Genomic DNA, 22,920 nt, shown 5'->3' on the forward strand with positions numbered 1-22,920 from the left:
TGAGTACAAGTTATTTAACTTCTGAGTCTCAATTTTCTCTTCAGGAAATCAGGGTAATAATAGCTACACAAAGGATTATTGTGAGGATTAAATGAAGACACGTAGTCAAAGAAGGCAATACAGTGCTTTACTTGAAATCAACATTAATAAACAGGCTTTCTCTCTCACCCAGTTCCCCACTTCACATCTTTTATGCTTCTTCCTATATGAATACTTACCAGAAACTGGTGGTTTAGGTCTGTAAGACTCAAGGTTTAAAATATATGAGACATGTGAGAATTTAATCAAACTTTAATTTTAACACAGAGCACTAATGTATTTTTCACACAAGAGATATATACTGTAAGCAGAAAGATTTGGTAACTGATGATTGAACTTTTAGAGCTGGTGTTATATTTTTTAGCCGAACTTTAGATATTTAAGAAAAATGATCTGACGATGAATCAAATATTTCCTTCATTTACCCCCAGTCTCTAACCTACACGTGCCTGTATGTGACCAGGTCTCGATTCCAGATGTTCCAAGTAGCTCTTCATTTCATCATGTCTTCTGACAGCACCTAAACAAATATATCAAAAGTTGTACAACATTTAGCAAGTGCAACTTGAAGATTTTCTTTCTGTTAGACAAACAGACGCCATCTGGAAAAAATAACCCCAGGCACTTGGACGCAGGAGCATGAAGCTTATTGGCTGAACACCCAATGAATACCTTACACTACTTTCTTTGGCTCTACCCTCTGCCTGCTCATTTCAAATCTTGCACACTTCAGCAGGCGCTGTGCTGTTAGACAAGTGAGGCCTTGTTCCCCGCGCACTCAAACACTACGAAGACTCGCTTAATTTGAAAGACAGGCTTTGCAAGAATTATCTGGACCAAAATTATTTCCTTTCACACTAGGATCCCTGCTCTATAAAGGACTTCTCAATATCACTGTGTCTTGATATTAATTGATAACAATATTTTATTAATACTATTCAATTCCTCTTTATACCTTTAATATTTACCATGTTCTGTTTTTAAACAGGAGTTTCCTCATATAATCTTTCCTTCCTTCTTTACTCCCACACTTCTTTTATCTAAAGCTACTTTCTGAAAAAAAAAGTTGCACATGTTACATATTTTACTGATTGACTTTTATTCCTAAATTAGTGTAATAAAAATATTACTGTTATTTTGCCTTTCAAAACTGACTTAACTGAGTTTAAATGACTGTGATATTATTTATCAAAACTAAATATTAATTTTAGGGAAAATTCAAATAAATATAAGTAATCAGAAGTCAAGGAAGCAATCTTTATTATTTCAATGATATAATCTTTGTGATAAAAATAGCTTTTAATGATTTTTTTTCATATATCAAACTTTCTATGCAACTGCACTTATGCAACATGCTTAAGTTATTTCTCTACTAATTACTTTCCTTTTGTCGGTTGTGAGCATATAGCTTTTCGAAACCCAAAAACAAATTGCCCTAGTACTTGTGGAATTCATTTTATTACATCTCATGATCTGAGCAGTAGGGAGTCCTATGAAACATGTTTGATCAAACATTAATTTTATACATTGCCTTCCTTCCCCACAATTCTTATGAAAAAAAAAAGTATTCAGCTAGATTAACTCTGGAAAATTTTAATGGGACTCTTGAAATCTGTTTGAGCTCAGCTTCTTGGAAAAATGAAACTGCCTAATGGAAGCACTCTTTGTATGAGAGATGGATATGCCTTAGAGAGGATTTCTTCCCTGCATAATAGTGAAATTGCCGCAGGATAATCTAAGTGTTTGAAACGTCTTTTACAAATCCATAATGCTGATTGTAATAATATCTGAAGGGGTCATGTGTGTTTGTTCATGAGAAGGAAGAAGGAGATAATAATTTGCAATCATATCACTATTGTTTTTGCAGTCCTACCCTGGTCCAAGCTTGGAAAGTGAAGACTTTAACATTCCACCAATCACTCCTCCTTCCCTTCCTGACCACTCGCTGGTGCATCTGAATGAAGTCGAAACTGGTTACCACTCTCTGTGTCACCCAATGAACCATAATGGCCTGCTACCATTTCATCCACAAAACATGGACCTACCTGAAATCACTGTCTCCAATATGCTGGGACAAGAGGGAGCATTGCTTACTAACTCCATTTCTGTGGTAAGAACCTGCTTACGTATTTGTAGTGGGGAATGAGAGATGGGACCTAGTGAGGGCAAGGTCTAATTTAATGGAAGAAGCTTTAAATTGTAGTAACACCGCATTCTGAAACTTGGAATAAGTTTTTAGCCATGGAAAATGTTTAGGGTCCTATAAAACCCTAAAGCAATTTTCCATGTTATATATTTAAGTCTAGGCAAAATCAATTAAGTACATGTTTGATCACTCATATTTGACTGTCCTCTCATGGAGTTAAACTGCCTTACTAGCTTTCAGATAAAAAGTTATCTTAAAAGGTGCCACTTCTCGCCTAGTTCAGGGTTCCTCACCACAAGCGAGACCCCCACATATTCTGAAGAGGAACCGCTGTGAAACTTGGTTTCTACCCTATTTTCCATTCTCAAATTCCACACATTTACATGATAGGCAAGCAAGGAAACAATTTTCATTTTTATTTTGAAGGTGTAATTCTGATGTTCAAAATTTATCCCCATTAACATATTTCAGTCTATTGGAACTGTCGTCGCTCAGAGTCTTCTAATATCCTACACTTCTCAAATTTAGTGGGAATGTGTATCACCAAGAAAACTAGCAAATATTAAATTCCCAGCCACAACCCAGGGAGTCCAGGGGTCTGTATTTTTAATGAGAACTCCATGCTTGAGAAACGCGGACTTATCATAAAATCTTTCCTTCTGATTTTCATGTCATCTAAAAACTTAATTTCTCCATCTATATCTAAAGTAGTGAAAAATATTTTCAGTAGCATATGGCTAAGGGCAGAGCTTTTTACCATGTCATAAAACTCTCTCCCAGGTTAACAGGGACTTTGAATTAGCACTCTTTGGTTTCCGTTGTTCAATCACTTAACACTCCAACTCCATTTTCATTTTCGTAAGTCACTAAACAGTGCCATCAAGTTCACAATGAACAAATTGGTTAACTTGTTCATAGTATGTTGTTTCTGATAGGAAAGCATTTCGTATTATCACTTATCTAACTCATTTGGGGATGTATCTCTAAAGTTAATGACTTCACAAGAAGTTTTTTCTGTCAATCATGAACATAAGTGGGGGGTAGAACTAGTGTCAGAAGAAACCCCGCAGTAGATTTTCTAGGGAATGAAGCCCAGAGACTAATGTCAGGATAATGTACAGATTCTCCTCAGAACTGCGGCTAGCTGGGTGACCAAGAGGAAAGCAGGTTCCTGGTACTAGCAGGGGGAGAACTGTCAGCACTGTTGCCCCAGTATTTTATATTATATTCCACCTGTATAAATTTATCCTAAGAGTATTAACTATGACTTCATAAAGTGGAACATGAATTTTTAAACACACATACTCAATGTGTAAATCTGAATAACGTATTACATGTCAAAGTAGTCACCTTGAAAATCACAGCCTATTCTTCTTTGGGCTAAGACTTTAGACCCAGTTCATGAAGCAATAAGACCTCCAAGGTCAGGCCTTATAGGCGCCCCCATTCACTAAAAAGGAGAGGAAGTGTGCATTTACACGGTGTGTAAAATACCAGTCTTGTCTGCTATGTTCCCTCCCCATAATGGGAATGGGTTGGACCATAGGAAGAATAACAAGATATTCAAGTATATAGTTTAGGTTCCCCAATTTTTTCCTTTATATAATTGCCTTTTTAGCATTCCTAGGACCCACTCAATACACCAGTTGCTCTTTAAGAGATGCTTGTGCAACTTCCGTAAATATGCATGTGGGATTTTCCCAGATTTCCTATCCATGGCTATCACTTCATTCCCAAATGGTGCTCAGGATAGAACCTAGCTGTGAAACATGCCATTTTCTAGCCCCTTCCTCCCTGTACTTTCTTCTAACCTCTCAGGAGCTATGGCTCATCCAAATTTCTTTATGCTTTCCCCACCCAACCGACTGTCAAAAACCAAACATGGATATTTTCCCTTTGCATTGGATTTCCCTTGGAACTTTTAAAGCTTTCCAAGGCAGAGGGGCCCCAAGTGGCCTACACTGAGGGAAAGAAGCTCTAATTTGCCATTCTGGTTCTTGGCAAGGTGAATCTAGCACAGTTTTTGACAGGTTGGCGAGCCTTCCCAATTCCTCTCAAACCACGTTCTGAGGTAGGCATCTATTTTATCTACTCACAGTGCTGGTCTTGTCATTTTACGCTGTAGATAAAAAGCTACTCCAACAAATAATGCCCATCCTGGTGAGGCTTTGAATAAGCTTCAGCGCTGTCCAATAGAACTTTCTGTGATGATGGCTTTTCTGTTACCCATAGTGTCCAGTAACAGTAGTCATTGGCTACTGTAAATGCCGCTGGTGTGAATGAGAGACTAAGTTGATTTTATTGCATTTTTATTATTTTATGTTTAAAGTAGCCACATGTATCTAGTGGCTACTGTATTGGACAGCATAAGTCTAGTTAATGGTGTTGATTCTAACATTAAATCTCTATTAACCCCATTTTTTAAGCCAGAATGGTCTTGGAGAAAGTAGATTTGGAGATTAAATTTATTGTGAAACAGGGTCCTGTTTCAAGACTTGGATCTCGGCTGGATTCCAAGCACCAGAGTTTGATACACTATAGAGTTGCAATAGAAATCTAACAAAGTTGGAAGGGTCAGCTATACGGGAGTCTCCTCATTCCTTTGACTTGTTATGTTTCTACAATGCCATTCATCAGTGTGTACATTTTAAACACTTGCCATGGTGTAAATGATACAAAGGGCTCAAATGATTGATAAGACATGGTCACTGTCCTTTAGGAGCTTATATATTACAGGGGGTAAAACAAAAACATGAATCAGTAGGAAAGAAACAATTAGAGTGAAACACAAAGCAATTAGACCAAGCGAAACGCTCAAGTCAGTATTACTGGCCATGAACCCAATAGGAATTTCAAGTTGTAAGAGATTATAGTAATCTGGTTTGGGTAGTTTATAAAATTTGGTGGAAAAGGTTGGACTGCAGTCAGGGCTCGGAAGATGGTTTTGATTTTGACAAACAATGAGGAAAGAAAAGGTATATTGGAGAGCAATTGAAAAGCAGTTTGAATATTTTAAATTAAGAGATTTGACCAAAGGCTTCAACAACCAACCAAAGGACTGTGGACTTGATATGATGGATTCTGAACAATCATTGGCTGTTTTTACTCAACGCAAAAACATTAAGACAGCAGTGTTGTAGGAAATTTCTTCTGGCACCTCCCTGGATGGATAGCAGTGGTAAGAAACTGGAGGTGTAGAAAGTCTGAGTAGTCTGTTGTCATAACTTGGGCAAAGGGTGTTGAGGAAATACACAAGGTGGTGACAGTGAGAATAGAAAGATGGGCTGCTAAGCTGTTTTCACATCATCCCCAATTATATGGATCGGAAGATGAACAACGCTTCACATCACCATGTTTTACATTTAAAAAGCACTAAGGGATTACTTTCTTTAAAAGGAAATTTACGACTCTAAAATAGTCTCTTCACGCTTCTTTGTAAAAACTGGCTAAAACTCTTTCCTTAGCAACTTGCTCATGTCTAATGCGATGACAAAATTTAACAAACTACTGATTGGCCTGCCAATTGTTGAAATATATATATGAATAGTACACAATGTAGGTCATCGATGCTGATATAGACAAGGAAATTATGGCTACAGAAATCAGCATGTAAAAGCTGCCCACCTAGAAATGACATTGCTCTTTCTGAGTTCTTTCAAAATCACCTATAATAGGGGAATAACTAACAAAAGCTAGCACTTGTAGATTCTAAATAATGAACTTGCTCTAAATTTTAAAATTCTGTGAGTATAAGCCACCGTAGGTAGATTTATATATAGGCTCAACTCTTTCCAATTTTATTTTCCAAAAGCTCTTCAATGTTATTAAAGCTATCTTTTGCTGTTAGGATGACACTTGCATTTTTGTGTTAGTGTTTTCACATGATGGAATTTTAGAATTTGAATGGATCAAAAAGGTGAAAGTATTTTAGTTTTCATTTAGGTGTTATATATATTTTAGAAGTTATTGTAATGCTTAATATATATGCATCATCATACACATATATTATATATGTTACTATTTTATACAATATAAATTATTAGGTTGGTGCAAAAGTAAATGTGATTTAAAAGGGTAAAAATAGGGGCCGGTCCGGTGGCTCAGGCAGTTAGAGCTCCGTGCTCCTAACTCCGAACGCTGCCGCTTCAATTCCCAAATGGGCCAGTGGGCTCTCAACCACAAGGTTGCCAGTTCAATTCCTCGAGTCCCACAAGGGATGGTGGGCTGTGCCCCTGCAACTAGAAAACGGCAACTGGACCTGGAGCTGAGCTGCGCCCTCCACAACTAAGATTGAAAGGACAACTTGACTTGGAAAAAAGTCCTGGAAGTACACACTGTTCCCCAATAAAGTCCTGTTCCCCTTCCCCAATAAAATCTTTAAAAAAAAAAAAAGGTGAAAATAATTGCAAAAACCACCATTACTTTTGTACCAACCTAATAATATAATATGCAATCTTTTTTGAGATTTTATTTTAAAGATAAATTTTCTTGTCTCTTATGTCCAATGAATGGCAATATGACTGATACAATTTCACTGATTCAGTATTTCCTACAAATGTCTAATATATTAGATATAAAAATTTAGTCCATTAGAAATCAATATCTGAATGAATATTATTCTCCCAATTTTAAAAATGGAAAATAGAGGGTCAGAATGGTTAAGTGACTTGCTCAGTGGCTCAGGCAGTAAATACCCCAGCTTCCTTATCTTAAAAACAAGGATAATAATAGTCTTTACCTTATAGGGTTAAATGAATATTTAAGAATTGTTTAGTGGTTGGCACATTGCAAGCATTATATAAGTTTGTTAAATAAAATAGGAAAAGCAAGCTTATATTACTGTTCTGGAGAAGTTAAAATGCATGAGAGAGAGATGGTTTTCCACAAGAGTTATTTATACTTTAATCCTTAATCTTCTTCACTTCTGTCAAAAAAAAAGAAAAAAAAAGACAGCAAAAAGCCTACCAAAGAAGTCTTTACTTTTTATTGAGTGTCCTTGTAAACCATTGTAATTAAAATCAACATCTTCGGCCCAGATGGCCTTAGTTCATATTCTGGAACTGCCACTATATAACCTTTCTGTTCCTCAGTTTCCTTATCTATAAAATGGGTATAATATGATATTTAATCCCATACTATTGTGATCCTTAAAGTAGTTAATATCTGTAAAGTAGTGTCGTTATGCAGTAGGTACTATATATATTCAGTAGGAATCCCTTTCTGATAAAAAATTCACCAGGGTAGAATATCTAGATTGCCTTCTAAAATTTGCCATCACAGGTTGAAAAACACAGGTTGAAATTTCTTCCTTCCCAAATTTCCCCCACTTCCTTTTTGTATATTTTTGCCTGTGTCATTTTATGTTACAGTAGTAGTCAGTCAGGATTCCTGCAACAAGTTAGATTTCTGGCACTTTAAAAAGATTCCATTTTCTTCATGTCCCTATTTTCCAAGACCAGGCTATAAAACAAGGTAGACTTTCTATTAGTATACACTGTCGAATAAGTGCCAATTAGCTCTGATACTCTAGGTCCAAGTTAAACAGCCATTCATGACCCAATGTGCAAAAGTTCCATTTTCTCAAAATTCTCCTGAGTTATTTTGATAGTGGGTAATTGATCAGAGAGTGGAATCTGATTAGAAGAACCCTGGAATGAGAGTCTATCGTGCTAGCCATGGGCAATTCATTGCACCCCGCCTGTCACCAGTGGTGGTGGGGGGTTAGGCTAGATGAGGGGCTCCAAATTGAACTTCTTGGAGTCCGAGCGAACCAGGAATCAGCCAGAGGGGCTGTGTTCTTACTGGTCTCACTTGTTCACATTTGTTATAAAAGTTCCCTTGGACAAAGGATTCTGATCCCCAAGAAGATGGAAAACCACAAGAGTAGTTGATCTCTGAGATCCTTCCCAGGGCTAGCATTTTGCTACGATTCATTCTCCATTGACCAAACAACTGTGATCCAGAGTCACAACTCACAACTGTGATCCAGAGTCACAACTCACTCAGCTTGTCACTTTAGTTATTTAGTAATTTTTTCCTACCGTCACTTTAGCTTTCTCAGTATTTTACCTGTACCTCCAACGCCCAATCAGTTATTAAGATATTTGAATCTATAGAACAGAACATTTTGGGGGGGTAGAAAATGTTATTCTGCCATTAAGAAGAAAATGACATCGCTTTGTGAGAATGGGCTGTGTTTTCAGGTTAAAAAGAAACTATAGAACCATTTTGGGAGAAAGGTGGAATAAGAAAATGTCCGTATTAAGTATTCATGGTTTCAGAAAAATCCTTTGATTCCTACAAACCCAAATCGAGAGCCTCTCCTTTTTCTCTGCACTATGGTACATTCACTGCTGGGTTAATCATGGATTGGTGGAAGGCAAAATACAACCTTGTATAAAGTCATCCAAGCCTCACTGCCTGGCGATCGCTTGTTCTTTGTGCAGTCAACAGAAGCTCTTTCATACAAAGAAAAACCGTGCAAAGTTTTAGAATGGCCTCGCAGAAAGGATGCATTTAGGACCTGGGCTTTTTGTAGAGTGTGGTTCCTAATGACACATTATAGAAAATTTACAATGAAAAAAGCAACAAAGGAGATTTCGATTTATTTGAATGCTTCAAATTTCCAGTTCTGGAGTTTAAAATGGAAAAAAGATGTTAAAAGCAATAAAATTGGGGGGTCTATTTCCCAAATGCCTTATTTTTCCAGGCAACAAAAGCAAGCTTAATGTATGTACTCAGATTTATTGTCATTTTTAGCATTCAGTCATGGCACACTTTGCATTCAAAGGCCACTGTACAACTGTTTTGACAACCAACCATCACTTCAGTAGGTAGAGTGCAAGAACACAACACTGAAGCTGGAGTGTTCCTTTGGGTCTATAGGGAGTGCTGTTCCATCAAGGAAGTCAAATGTATTAGAGCAGCATGAATTTCTAATATGTTACCATTATGGAAAGGACCACTGGCATATTGAATAATGTAGCTTTCAAAGCCAAGCAGAAAATGTGATTACAGACAATTTGATTGCTATTTTTAAAATAAATATTTTCAAAATCTTGAGATATTTTATTTCATGTAATGCACAAAGTATGTAGCAGTGGACTAGAGCTAAATATCTTTCAGGACATGGTGATGATGTCAGCCCCTTTTAGATATAGAATAATAGATGCTTTCGTTTAAACTGGAATGGATGTCACAGTGGTTTGTTTCTTTTAAAAAATGGGGGGGAAGCAATAAAAAGAAATGATTTTGCCCATTTTGACAGAAGAAGAAAGAGGGAGAATAATTATTTAGCATTATGCCACAATTCATCAAATGTTTAGCAATTGCAGCCTGTTTTGTGTGTGTTTTTTTCCCCCACAAATTATCCTTTTTTGAATATGGCAGCACATGAGAGCAATGTATTAAACCACTTTAGTACTGTGAAAACATTGGGCTGGTTTTTTTGTTCTTATTTTTGACCATATATAATAAAAGTGTGTGGTTTGGGTTGGGTTTTTTTAATGTCAAATTCCTAATAAGGCCAAAAATAAGCGTTGTTTGTGGTTAGTTATAAAGCTCTACTTAAGCCCTTTCTTTGCTCAAAACACACGACTTTGAATGTGGTATTGATAAGCAGTTCAATGGACTCAGTATGTTAATGATTTGGGACTATCTTTTAGTGCTGTAATAAAATATTTTTCCAAACCAGAGTTCTCCTTAATAGTGTTCAGGAAAGGAGCCAATTTAAAAATAACACTTTTCCTTTCTTATGCCAAGTAAGAAAACTCAAGATTCACTTTGTATATAGGGCTTGTTGTACTTTTGATTCAGCCCTGGAGTTCATATGGATGTGGGCCTCACCCATGCATGGAAGAAGTTAAAAAGCTATAAAACCAGTTATATAATATACTATAAGCAAACTCTGGGAGTTATTCATTCCAGTCTCTTAATTCCAGGCAGGAGTAAACTTAAACCATTTAAGATATGTGGTTTTCTATCTAAGAGCCAAGATTCCACAACTTTCCTTGGTAGCCTGTTTGTGTTTAATTAACCTTGTAACATTAAGTTAAATTGCAGTAAGAGATTTAGATTTCTTCCAGGAAGTTCCTTATTAAAGTTAAACTAAAATCTCTTACTGCAATTTCAGCCTACTTTGTCTGCTTCAGACGTCTGAATGCTTGGAGAACAGTTGATTCAAAATTTGACATTAAGTCAATCCTACAGTTGTGTTTTACCTGGCCCAAATAACCCCAATTCTTTTCATCTTTCCTCAAAGGTCATATTTTTCAACTTTTAAATCAAATTAACTTTTCTTTTTTTTTTTAAATTTGTGATCTTAAGGAATGAGGGCCACAATGAGAAGCCGAGCTCCAAGTAGAGCCTGAGGTTACAGATTAATTTCTGAATTTTTCAAATAATTCTCCATCCCCTCATGGACGTTTTATGATAGGTTCTTTTTAATAGCATCATTGATTGCTGACATATTTAATTTTTGACCCATCGATCATGCCCACAGTGTGTTCCTTGCTGTACCGGTATTTAGCCAGCAGTTTCCCATCTTGTTTCTGTGTAACTCATTTCACATCCTAAAGGCACACATCTGGGAAGGCCATCATGGGGTTATTCTTCAAGTCATCTTTTTTTCTGCTGGGGTGTCCATTATTTAAATAGTCCTTAGCAAACAAAGAGAGAGAAGAAAAATAGAGTTATGGACTCATAATTGTCCTTGGACAAACATTCTAACTAGGCCCATAACTCAGACTCCCCAGGCCCTGGCAGTGAGGTTTGTCACTAGCTATAACCTCCAAACTGTTAATAAAATGTTTCCTGAAGTGTTGAGGGGGAGTTTGGGAAACGCAGCACAGAACCTGTGTGAAAAGGAGTTGGGAGTGGGAAGAATAAACAGCAAGTTAGAACAGAAGCCTGTTCAGTAGAGAAATCGTGTTCCTGAGCGCTCCGTCTGACTGAACGCAGCCCTCGCCTGGCCCTTTCTCCAACTGCATGCTCATTGCTTGCTTCTCCTCCTCATTTCAGGTCCAGCAATTGTGCCATCCTCACCCCTCTACTATAAATAATAATGATAACACTTCGTGTATCAAGTCCTGACTATAAATCAGGCCTTGAGCCAAGCACTTCACACCTGTCATTCTTGCTTCCTCTTTCCTTCCGTGCCTTTTGGCATTAATTCAAGACACGCCCTTCCATGGAAATGAAACTTCCTTGTTCCCTGTCACTGCCTGGTAAGCTTTTTACAAAAAAAGAGGACCTAAGCACCCTGAGAGCTTATTTGGTTTCAGCGTTGATACTTTATATGGAAATGATTGACAACCATGTTAGAAGTAGTGCACGGCACATAGTAGGACCTCAATAACAATTTCCGATGGAATAGATGAACTCTTTTGTCCCCATTGAAACCCTTGTATTTTCCCCAGACAGTACAAGACCAATAATTGCTTTTAATGCTACACTTCTAGGCAGTTGTGCAGTCTTCTAAAATGATACAAATATTCCGGTTTCTAAAAACATATAATGTCATGTGTCACAGGGTCTAAATTAGCCTGCTATAATACTTTCAATAGAGCTAAATGAATTTGGATCCTAAGCTTACATCTAATATTGTAGCCATAATACTTAACTTCTAATTATTTCTAACCTATGCCACTATTAAATTGATATGTATGGCAATTAATTACAATGCATAGTGGATCTTTTTGCGATGCATACTTTTATTTTCTGAGTAGAGCTATTCTTATAGAGAAAAATTATAAGTAAAATTACTAGACTTCTAAAGAAACATATTTCTGTCCAGTCTCCTAAAACCTTGAGGGCAGAATGAGCAATGTGGAGAATTAATGTCTATTAAACACTGGCCCACATGACCAGTGTCGATTTTTTGTATTATTACAAAATGATTCAATCTTTGACTTGCTGTTTGTTTGATTTGTGCAAATAGATTATTAACATTAAAATGCTTCGTTATAAACCCATTTAGTTATGGAGTCATAGGAGAATTAGCCGAAAATGCTTTTCAGGAGAACAATGAGGCAGTCTCACTTCAAGATACCACTTCCTTCATTATTCATTAACTATTCTTATCTAGAGCATACGGGAACATTTTAAGAGCAGGGCTTTTTTTTCGTTTTTTTTTTCCATTTCAGTTTTTTCCAGTTTGAAAGTTCTGGGTTCTCTATATAGACAAGCATTACCTCCAGGAACATAATGTTTGTCTTTTTATATTAGCCATTTATATACTTTTCTCTGCCAAAAGCGACACACACTCCATTGGAGAAAAGGCATGAAGTACTTCAGGGTCTTTGACCATTTGGTACAGTTGTTAAAATATTCTATTCAACATTCTTGTTTTGGATCATTTAAAATATCACAAATGCCATAATCATCCAGAGAACAGGTCTTTTTTTTTTCCTTCACCTAATAAATATATTTAGCGTTTTGATAAATATGTAACAGAATTGATAGTTGAATTTCTCTGAATTTAATGGGATGTACAAATTCCTCAGGGAAATCTAAGCACTATCTGACAAAACAAGGATTAAACTCCTTTTTGCAACTCAGGATAGTAATTCTATTTTTGATAGGCAAGAAATTTCCTCAAAATGTGTTACATTTGAAAAGTATTATTAAAAGTATTATATTCTTTAACATGTAAGGAGTTTTTAAATTAAAATCTTGTTTGCCTTTAACAAAATATTATTCAACACCCCCCAAAATATTACACTATTAAAATTTTTCATATTTGTATGACTTGAATATTTAATCACATTCTCTGCTAACCAGCAGACATAAATAATGGTTTACCAAATTGCAATAAGACCATATTTCATATGTTGTGAAACTTGAAAATGCTCTGGAAGAAACATAAGCTCCTCTTCAATTTTTAAGATGGTAGGTTTATAAAGGTTATATTATGGCAACTATCAAAAGACAAGCAAAACTATCAGCATTTAAAAGCATTTCCTTTCTATTGTGAGGTACACATATAGCTTTTGAACAATTAACAGGAATAGGAAGCTAGTGTGACGGTTATTCACATAGAATAAAACTATGCTATTCACATCTATATTTATGTACCCCTCTGTCTGTCTTTCTACATGAACCTATGCAGCTACAGATTCATGCGTTGATGGTGTTTGTGTGTCTGGAACTCTTACCTCATTGTGAGAGTATCAGTGGCCAATACAGGCCATTCCCCCACCAAACAGATGCAAATTGGCACCTTTGGTTAACAGCTCCTGGGTTACCTGGGGTACTTTCTTGTTTCAGTGGTTGGTTGGTCTTTCCCCCAAAGCTGCCCCATTTCTAATTAGAGCAGCAGGTGAGGCTAGCCCGCCTTTCCCAGCAAATAGCAGACACTCTGCATTCTCTGAAGCTGAGCTTCACTGTACATTATACCCCACTCCTCACACATTTTTGGAGTGCCTTCACTGTGCCTCCGTTCTGCTGGGTGTTATGTGTAGTGAATGTTAGAATCCAGGAGCTGACAGTTCACTTGGGAAGATGAGGGTAACATATATGAAACATGTGGAAAATGTGAGACCACATGAGATCGAGTTTTCAAATATGGTACCGTCCTTCAGTTGTCCCAGGAGTGTGGTAGTCATCTACAGAAACCAACCAATGGCATCGGGGTCGTGAGAAGCAGTGTGAGTGGTCTGTACGCTGCCCGGTTCTGGGGTGAAGTAGCCTGGAGTTGGACCCTGCCCAGCCCCTCACTGGCTGCATGTGACTGTGGGCAAGTGACTTCACCTCTCTGTGCCTCACTTTCTCACCTCTCCCCTCTCTCTTTGATGATAAGGATTGAATAGGTCTGTGCATCTGAGGCCCTCAAGCAGAACCAGACATGTACTTCGTGTCAGCTGTATTGTTACCCACTGAAGCCCCACAGCTGCTTGTCTGGGTTTTCCTTACACTATCTGTCATTCCTTTTCTAGGTACTAGTGTTCATGTTCCATGGAACGTCCTAAGAACGACCATGCGGCATTTATCAGACACCTGCTCTTGCCAGGTCCCGGGCACACATAGCTTATACATAGTTCCCTCTTTAGTCCCCACAGTCATGCCAGGAGAGGATGATGTAATCCATATCTTACCCAATGGGGACAGAGTACTCAAAAGCAGGTTACACAGGTGGACAACTGGTAGGTGGCGAAGCAGGCAGACTGTGGTACTTGTCACCTTGCATTTCTGGTGAGTCAGGGGCTATGCCTCACACTCAGTGAGGGCTCTAAAACTTTTCGTAGAAAGCCTTAATTGAATCGATTGTCCCCTACTTCTCTCCTATGGAGTGTGTCTGAAGGGCTTGGTGCGATCACTGCTCACGCTGGCCATGCCAGCCCAGACAACATTTACAATTCTGCCTTTTTTTAAAAACAAAATAAACACACTTTACTTTTACATTGCTGAAATAATAATAACCAGATAGAGTGAGTAGAGGAAAAGACAGATCATATAGTTCAGTGAAAAAATCATGAGCTTGGAATTCTGCAGGGTGACTAACAAATTACTTGATCTCTCTGACTCAGTTTCCTTGACTGTAAGAGAAAAAATAATGATATGACAATGATAGTATTTGCATCACTCTGTGGTTGTGGAGGTTAAGTGAGATACCAGATTAATATTTCCAGTACTTAATAGTTTAAGTACGTTCTCTAGTTATTGTTTTGAATAAATTAGCATTCTAGCTAATAAAAAAATGTTAGCTATTTGCCAAAAAATCCAATAATTTAAATTATTAACTCTTCCGCATGAAAGATGGTGCTACCTCCTGAGGTAGCAACAGGCTGTACTAACAGACAAGGATTTGTGTGTCTCTGCCTTATGACCAGGAGGTGGGTTATCTGCCTTTGCCATGAATCAGCCAACCTCAAGATATTCTTACCTCTCCACCATTAATACACAAAATTTATTTTTAAAAGTCCAAAGATATTTAAATTACTTTATAAATAAAAGGAGGGAAAATTCTAGGCTGCTAGCCAAGGATAGCAGATCTGAAATGAGCTAGAAATGTTTCCTTCCTGAGGTAACCCAGGCAACTTCTCTTTACTAAGTTCCTGCTATTTTTCGTGATGTGTTCATATCAATTTTTCTCTAAGTAAAAATTTGAATATTCTGTGTGATGGGGAATTAACAGATGAAAACCAAAGAAATAGACAGTGAACTGTGAATACACTTCAACCAAGTTTTCTTCATTCCTGTCCAAAATGATAAATTAATGTGATCAGGGTCACAAAAGCAGCTTGACGGGCCAAGTCCCAAATGAGCGTGTGATCCTCTCAGGTTCTCTCTCTGATATACCCCAGAGTGCAAATTAGAGGGCTGCTCCATGAAGAGCAGTGGGGCCAGAGTGTGACTCTCAAAGCCGCCCATGTCAGTGACCTCCTTCTTCTCAGCCAGCCTATGGAATGTGCCAGCCCCTGAAAACAGGGCCATGGAGAGCCCCTCATGGAGCCAGATGCTGGCAGGAAAGTTATTCTACATATTTTACAGCAAAGGCTGTGCTTAGTTACCTTAGGGGAGGAGCTATAGGGTTTGAACATGTCAGCACTTAGTGAGATTTTCAAAGTGATTCACAACCTGAGGTAACCCAGGCACCTGACTGCCTGAGTGTGATCTCCCAAACAGGATCTGGGCTAGGAGGATCTACCAGGGCACTAAGTGGACCGAGGTGCGGGCATGGATAGTCCAGCCCGTCTCCATAGCTATAGGGGAGGGTCACCTCATCTCTGCCTATTTGGAAGATTCAATGCACAGTAAAATGACACCTCGTGTTAGGTGGCATAAACTATGGAAAAACAGTCCCTTAAACATGTTATAGCAAAGAGCTGCTTCTCAGAGTACAAGGTAATTTAAAAGATATAGTGAAAAATGCTGGTATATTTCATTGGCACGATGGAAGGATGTGCCAATATTGAAATTGCGGATGCCTGTGGGCAGAGAATGCCCAACTTTGAGTCCAAAGTTCCCATTATTACGCAGTGATTAGAAAGAGGGACCCTTCCTAGTGGCAGGACCTGACATGAACTACGTCAGCTGTTTCCCCATTTGTGAAATGGAGATAGTGGTTAGCACGTCGTGTTTCCTCTTGTCGTCATGAGGATTAAATGCGATAGTACAGGTAAGCCAGTCATCGTAGGGAGGTCCTCATACAAAGTAAGTTATAACCAGGTGATCAATGCTGGTTTCTCTTCAGTGTACCCTAATATTGCACTTTTATTATCTCGTGGGAGCTTTTATAAAAACAATCCACATTTTATATTGTTTGTTACTGATAAAATTTGCAACGTAGTGCTTTCTTATCTGTGTTCATTTAAAATTTTGACCTTTTTGAATTAAAAAGGTAATTGATTCTAATTGTCTGAGGCTTAAAAGCATGGTTACCAAATGGAGAGTTTGGGTGAATCTTAAATTCTTATCAAACTTGCCATTGAAAACTTTGGTGTGAAGGGTGAAAGATACAGCTGGTGCAAGTGGCAGGGGCTGTGGCTGTGGCTGAGGCACCGCCATGTGTAAAATCCGGAGGATGCTTCCTGCCAGTAAAGAGCTCAACAGCCAGGGAGGGGGCGAGCTCAACTGTGTCTCACATGTTCTCGCCTCATCTATAATGATCATACAAGATGAAATTTTAAAATGTGAAATTATCCCAAAAAACACAAAGTGAACAGAAAAGAAATGACTACAATAAACTTTCCAGCAGAGAGGCCAGAAAAAGAAGAAAGTAGGAATTAACTCTCCTGGGGCCATCTAACAAAATGTTGGAAAAAAAATATATTACTAATGAGAAAATATCAAATATCTGTTGGGAGATAAACTCCGAATCGTGGGTGACAAAAGGGTTTCCTCAGGCACCTCCATGACAACTTTATGATGCATAAAGTAGCGGATTCTCCTTATTACAGTTTATTGGATAAGCACGTCCATGAATACAGGCCTGCACTCTGCCCGGGAGGGAAGAATCTGGTCCAAGTTGTGAAGAAGATGCTACTCAGGCATAAAATGTCTAAGATGAGAAAGTGATTAGGGTTATGTCCACGAGAGAGCAAACAAATGTGTTGACAGGAATAAACTTGGTAATGGGTTCTTTGCCTTGAGAATGTTCAAATGAGTGTTCAAGACAGTTATCCTGTTGACAGTTATCAGGGAGTTTCATTTCATACACTGCCTGCTTCTGCTTAGTATAAAAATACAGAGGTGAGAACAACTCTAACACTGTAGACTTTGGAAATGCCTCCTTCTTACATCTTTTGCAACTTCATATGTCAGTGGAAAATCATAGAACTACAATACCAAAAATGCATATTTACCTAACAAAGCAAGACGTTTACGGTACTAAGGTCTTTAAAAGTCTGTAACTCATCATTCTGCATTCCATTTCCTATTTGCAGACAGAGCTCAAATTTCTGCAGTGCTAAGTGCCTTTCTCTTTTGATTGGATTCTGTTTCAGAAGATTCTTACCTTAGAGCTTCATGGCAGATTCCAAAATGGAACCTCAGTTGTCTTCCCTTTTTTACATTCATATACTAAGGCCTTGAATCTTAGAATAATTAGGGGTATCGGGCTCTACTATATGTAGGATTACCACATAATCTGTCATTCAAATCAGTACAGTTTGAGAGTGAAGCAGATAACTAACAATGATTAGGCCTAAAACTGGGACACTGTGAATATTGATGGAGAGGATGCAAACATTTTATGGGAATAGTTCCTGCCCTCAAGCGTCTAGTGACAAAAGTGAGGTATGTGTTTAAAAAGTCATGCAATGTTTCAAAACATGGTACTTACTATACCAGAGTTATAAAATGACATGAAGAATTGGGGAAAGCTACTTAATAGAGGTAGCATTTGAACAGGATCTCAAGAAATGATTGATTATTGACAGGCAGGATTGGAGACATTTTTGGAGTGAGGGAGTTTCACTGAGTCTGCGTTACATGAGTTGAATCATTGTCCAACCCAGATGCTCAACCCAAAAGCCTGGGGTTCATTCTTGGTTCATCTTTTGCCCTCACTCCAAATATCCTGTTTATGAGCAAGTCTTGACTGAATTGCCTCCAAAATATATTTGGAATCTACCTACATAGTTTTCTTATTCACTGCTCCCCCCATAGTCCAAAGTGCCGTCTTCTACTGGATGATAGTAACAGTATCCTAACTGGCCGCCTCGCCTAACTCGTAATACATTCTCCACACAAGAGTCAATGAATAGAATAGTCATACTATTCCGCCTCTAACTGAGCTGCAGTCACAATAGTGTTCTGTCACCCACCTCCCACCCAATGACCTTTGCACTGTTAAGGATACTCTTGCCCCTGATCTTCACATTCAGATCCCAGCTCAAATGTCACTGCTCTGAAATGATGGTCTAAACTGGCACTGCCCCCACCACTCACTCCCCATCACATCACCCTGTTTTATCAAATGAGTTAACACTGTAAAGTACACATGGGAAGAAATGAATAAAGATTAGCATTATAACTGTCTGAGAGATCTAGTTCATTTTGCTAGTTGATTATTTGCCTCCCCCTGCCTCTCACTTTGTAAGAGGTGGAAACCTTAGCTGTCTAATTCCTGCTCTATCCCACGCATCTAGAAGAGCTGCACGGTAGGCACTCATTTGGTAGTCGTCTAATAAATGCATATATATCCAGTATTGTGTCTGATAGATTAAAGAAATTGAAGACTCTAAGAGAGTTCAAACTTCCTATCTTAATATAACAGGGATTCCATACAAGCAGGTGGAAGAGTTTGGTATGTGTATGTGTGCACACATGCACACACACATACTATATAAATACATACACTTTAGTTGTGTAAACTTATGATTTAAATGTCTTTTATATCATATCTGTGCCTTCCTCTCTTGCCCTGCTCTCTTAAACTTCAATCCCGAGAACCTCAAGTTCGTAAAATCAGGACAGTCCCAAGAGAGCACACAGAAATGATTAGAACCCCAGGGAGATGATGTATATAAGCCATATGAATTATTCCATTGGTAATTTACATCGTTATAACTCCTCCATTTAGGAATATCCTAAACTAAGGGCAGCTATTGTTCCCTGCTCAAATGCCTTAGATGGTGTCAAGCCACAGCATTCTCTAATCCAACAGAAAAGGGAAATTAGGGATCAAGAGACTGACTCAGAATTCTTCTTCCTACACCAAGTTATCTGATTATAGTCCCCCAAAATGATAAAATCGGGGGGGCTAGATAATACAGCGTCATAATAATGAAAGTTGTGTGGTTGATTGGATTTACAACATCCTTTTGCAGGATGATCATTAAGACAAAAAGGTATCTAGTAAAATGGCTTTGAAAACTGAAAACGTAACTTCTTTCAGATTTAAAGAGTCCGAGAGGTATTTAGGAGATACTTTAATGACATAATTTTGAAAAATGGTTATAAAAATTTCAGGTTAAAAGGTTTTGAGGTGAAATCTGGTAGACTGGCAAATGATTTGCGTTAAGTATTTGCAAAATGTACAGAGAGGGTCAGAAAAGAGGTTGGAAACTTATCTTTTCCTTCCCAACTTCTGCCTCCAGCTATCTAGTATGGAAAAGAATGCTTATCACATTAATGCTTAGCTCTCATTTTGGAGTTATTAGAGATGTTGAGAGTATAACTGAGAGACTCGTAAGCCAATTTATCTGGGTCTTAACACCAAATGTATTGCTGCCTATAAGAGATTCACTTCAGATTGAAAGACACACACAGACTGAAAGTAAAGGGATGGAGAAAGATATTTCATGAAAATGAAAATGAAAAAAAAAGAGGCTATACTTATACTAGACAAAATAGACTTCAAAACAAAGCCTATAACAAGAGACAAGTAATCCAACTTCTAGGTAATTATCCAAAGAAGCCCAAAACTCTACTTCAAGGTGACGAATGAATCCATATGTTCATTGCAGTATTATTTACAATGGCCAAAATGTGGAGGCAACCTGGGTGTCCATCAACTAATGTTCTTTTTGATAATATTTTTAACTATAGGTAACAATTTTGGCTTTTGAAAACTGTCATATAGATTTATGTCTTAAAGAATTGTTTATGAAATTTAGACCTGTTCATTTCTACCTAGGTTGGACTATCAACTGGATATTGTTTGAAGTTGTTTATAGACACTTAGGTGATTTGATTCTTTTTTCATTCTTACTATTAATAGATTAGTAATTAAAGTTCAAAAATAACCATTTGTTGTATTACTAATAATCTATGAATAATTTTTTAAATGTTAAATATAGCTTGCACACCTTTAAGAGATGGTGGGAGATCTTCAGCCCCCAGGCCGAATTTCCTTTTGACATTTTGCTTGGTGTGACCCTCATGAATGGCACTACATGGGTCCTCTTTCCTTTCTTGACTCCTTGTCATATACAAGGCTGAATGTGCCCTAATAAATGACTGGACACTTAATGCGATGAATCAGTCCGTGTGTCACCCCTCATGAGTCACAGATGGATTTTTAGAGAAATTTCACAATCTTATCTCAAAGGAATGATTAATGGGCTGGGAGTATCAGATATTTTTAAAATATATAGCTTTTTTTTTTAGTCCTAACAAGCATATATTGAGCTCTCCCACTGTGCCCAGAACTATTATAAATGCCAAGGAAATAACTTCTCACAGAGAAGTTATTATCTAGCTTACTATCTAGATCAGGAATTCTGAACCTTGGCACCACTGACATTTCGGGCTGAATAATCCTTTGTTGGGGAGAGGGATGCTGTCCTTTGTATTGTAGAATGTTAGCAGTAGCCCTGACCTCTACTCACTAGATGCCTCTAGCACCCCAAACCCTCTAGTTGTGACAACTAAAAACTCCAGGCATTGCCAAATGACTTCTGAGGGGAAACTGCTACTGAAGTGAGAACCACGCCCTAACTAGATAATTTCTATAAATGTGGAATGGGCAAATGATGAGAGATTCACACAGGCCTTCTCTTAAAAAGACACTGCAAGAGCAAATGAAGATTCTATCTATTTGCCTTGTCAGTCTTACAGAAACAATCAAAGATTTGGAGAGTTGAGCTGGAAATTACATGAATCACTAGGCAAAGTCGTTCCTTTTCCAACTCAATCAGATTACTTGTTAGAGGTGTTCCGGCTTCCCTAGGTTTATACAGCTACCAAGGCAGGACAAGGCCAACCTCTCCCGACTGTCTTCAGGTTCTTCCCCTCATACTTCATTGCTTCTGGATAAAGGAGACATTGATATTGACAGCACAGAGCTTAGAACTATGACCTTCACCGTTTTCCTTGGGTAACCACTTTGACAAACACCATTTACCCCAGTTTCCATGACTTAGTCAACTGCAGACAGAGGCCAGGTGGACTGCCTGTCACGTATAATTCTCTCCACTCCATTGAGCACACTTTCAGCGTTCTCTCTCCATCTCTTGTCATTCCAGGAACCAGGACATGATTTATATTGTTCTCAAAAAAAAATGACAGTGAAATTTAACTTTGAGCAAAATTCAGTGATACTTAAATTCTAACAAAAAATTTTAATTGTTCTTTTGGGGAGAGCATCTAAAAATTTGGCAATTAATATTTTTCACTTTTAAGTAGATCTTTGTAAAACATCCTCATATTTTAAAATATCACTAATAAAAACAGTAACAGTCAACATTTGTGTTAAGCATCTACTAGCTTCAAGGCAGAATGCTACCCTTGTAAAAAAAATATGTAAATTAACAAGACACATACTAAGGAAGTGATGCATCGTAAGTCATACTAAAGCAATAGTTAGGAGAGGACTTTACCTTGACACTATAGTTAAAGCACTAAGAATGTGAAGAAAAGAAGAGAAAGTGGGAAACAAGCATTAGTCCAAAGTATATGATTTGATATGCCAGGCAACATGCTAGGCACTGTATAAACACTGTCATGTAGTCCTATAATTTGAAATGGGTATTATTTCCCAAATTTACAACAACAACAGCAACAAAATATAGTGGGAACAATACAAGCAGAGGCACATATGAAGGAAAGCCACAACAAACAAACAAAAATATTCAATGTCATTATATCATAAAATGGGCAAAGGAGAGAAATGGCACATAAAGTGAAAGTATCTCAGATAATTCCTAGCAAAGAACCACGTCCCACCAAACATCAATTGAATGGATGTCAATGAAAGAATGAATATTAGATTGAGGCCAGTTCAGAGACCCTTGAATGTGAAGCGATGCATTTGAACTTTGTTAGTCAGTGAGAACAGACTGAGGATTTGTAATCAAAGGAGCCCTGATTAGAGTCGCACAGTTTATCATTCTTTTCCTGAGTCACTCTGTGGGTTTCGTATATGGACAGAGACTTCTGCCATAACGTTAAGACATGACTGAAGTACATTGAGAAGGGCCAAGGTTATAATCATCATGGACGGAAAGGAGAGGGTATGTTCATTTGGTACAAATGGGATCATGGCGATAAAGAAAAAGAGAAATGTGTGTTCCTGTGTCATGTGCCCCACTGGGGCTAGACGGGTAAATTCATTCTTCAGCCTTGGGCTGTCTCAGAGTGCCTCTCACAGATGGGCAGCATCAGCGTCACCTGGGAATTTGTTAACAAGGTAAATTCTTGGTCCCTACCCCATACCTTCTGAAACTCTGGTTGTTGGGTTAGGCATCTGTCTTTTAATGAGACCTCCACGTCTTCTGTTGCATGCTGAAGTTTGAGAACCACTGTTCTAGAATAACTTAGTTTGAAACCAGGAAATGCAGTTGTTTCTTCCC

General features: G+C 37.9%; 1 protein-coding gene across 3 annotated transcripts in view; it reads left to right on the top strand.

Moving 5' to 3' along the window:
- TOX (thymocyte selection associated high mobility group box) overlaps positions 1-22,920 on the top strand; it is a 295,083-nt gene that overhangs the window by 164,700 nt on the left and 107,463 nt on the right. For all 3 annotated transcript variants that reach the window (XM_074318657.2, XM_019756956.3, XM_074318658.2), the window contains one exon: positions 1,907-2,149. In XM_074318657.2, coding sequence (XP_074174758.1) covers positions 1,907-2,149 — 243 coding nt within the window. The remainder of the gene's footprint in view (positions 1-1,906; positions 2,150-22,920) is intronic.

This window comes from Rhinolophus sinicus, chromosome 7, assembly GCF_057876585.1.
Source record: "Rhinolophus sinicus isolate RSI-liver-muscle chromosome 7, RSI-T2T, whole genome shotgun sequence".
NCBI lineage: Eukaryota > Metazoa > Chordata > Mammalia > Chiroptera > Rhinolophidae > Rhinolophus > Rhinolophus sinicus.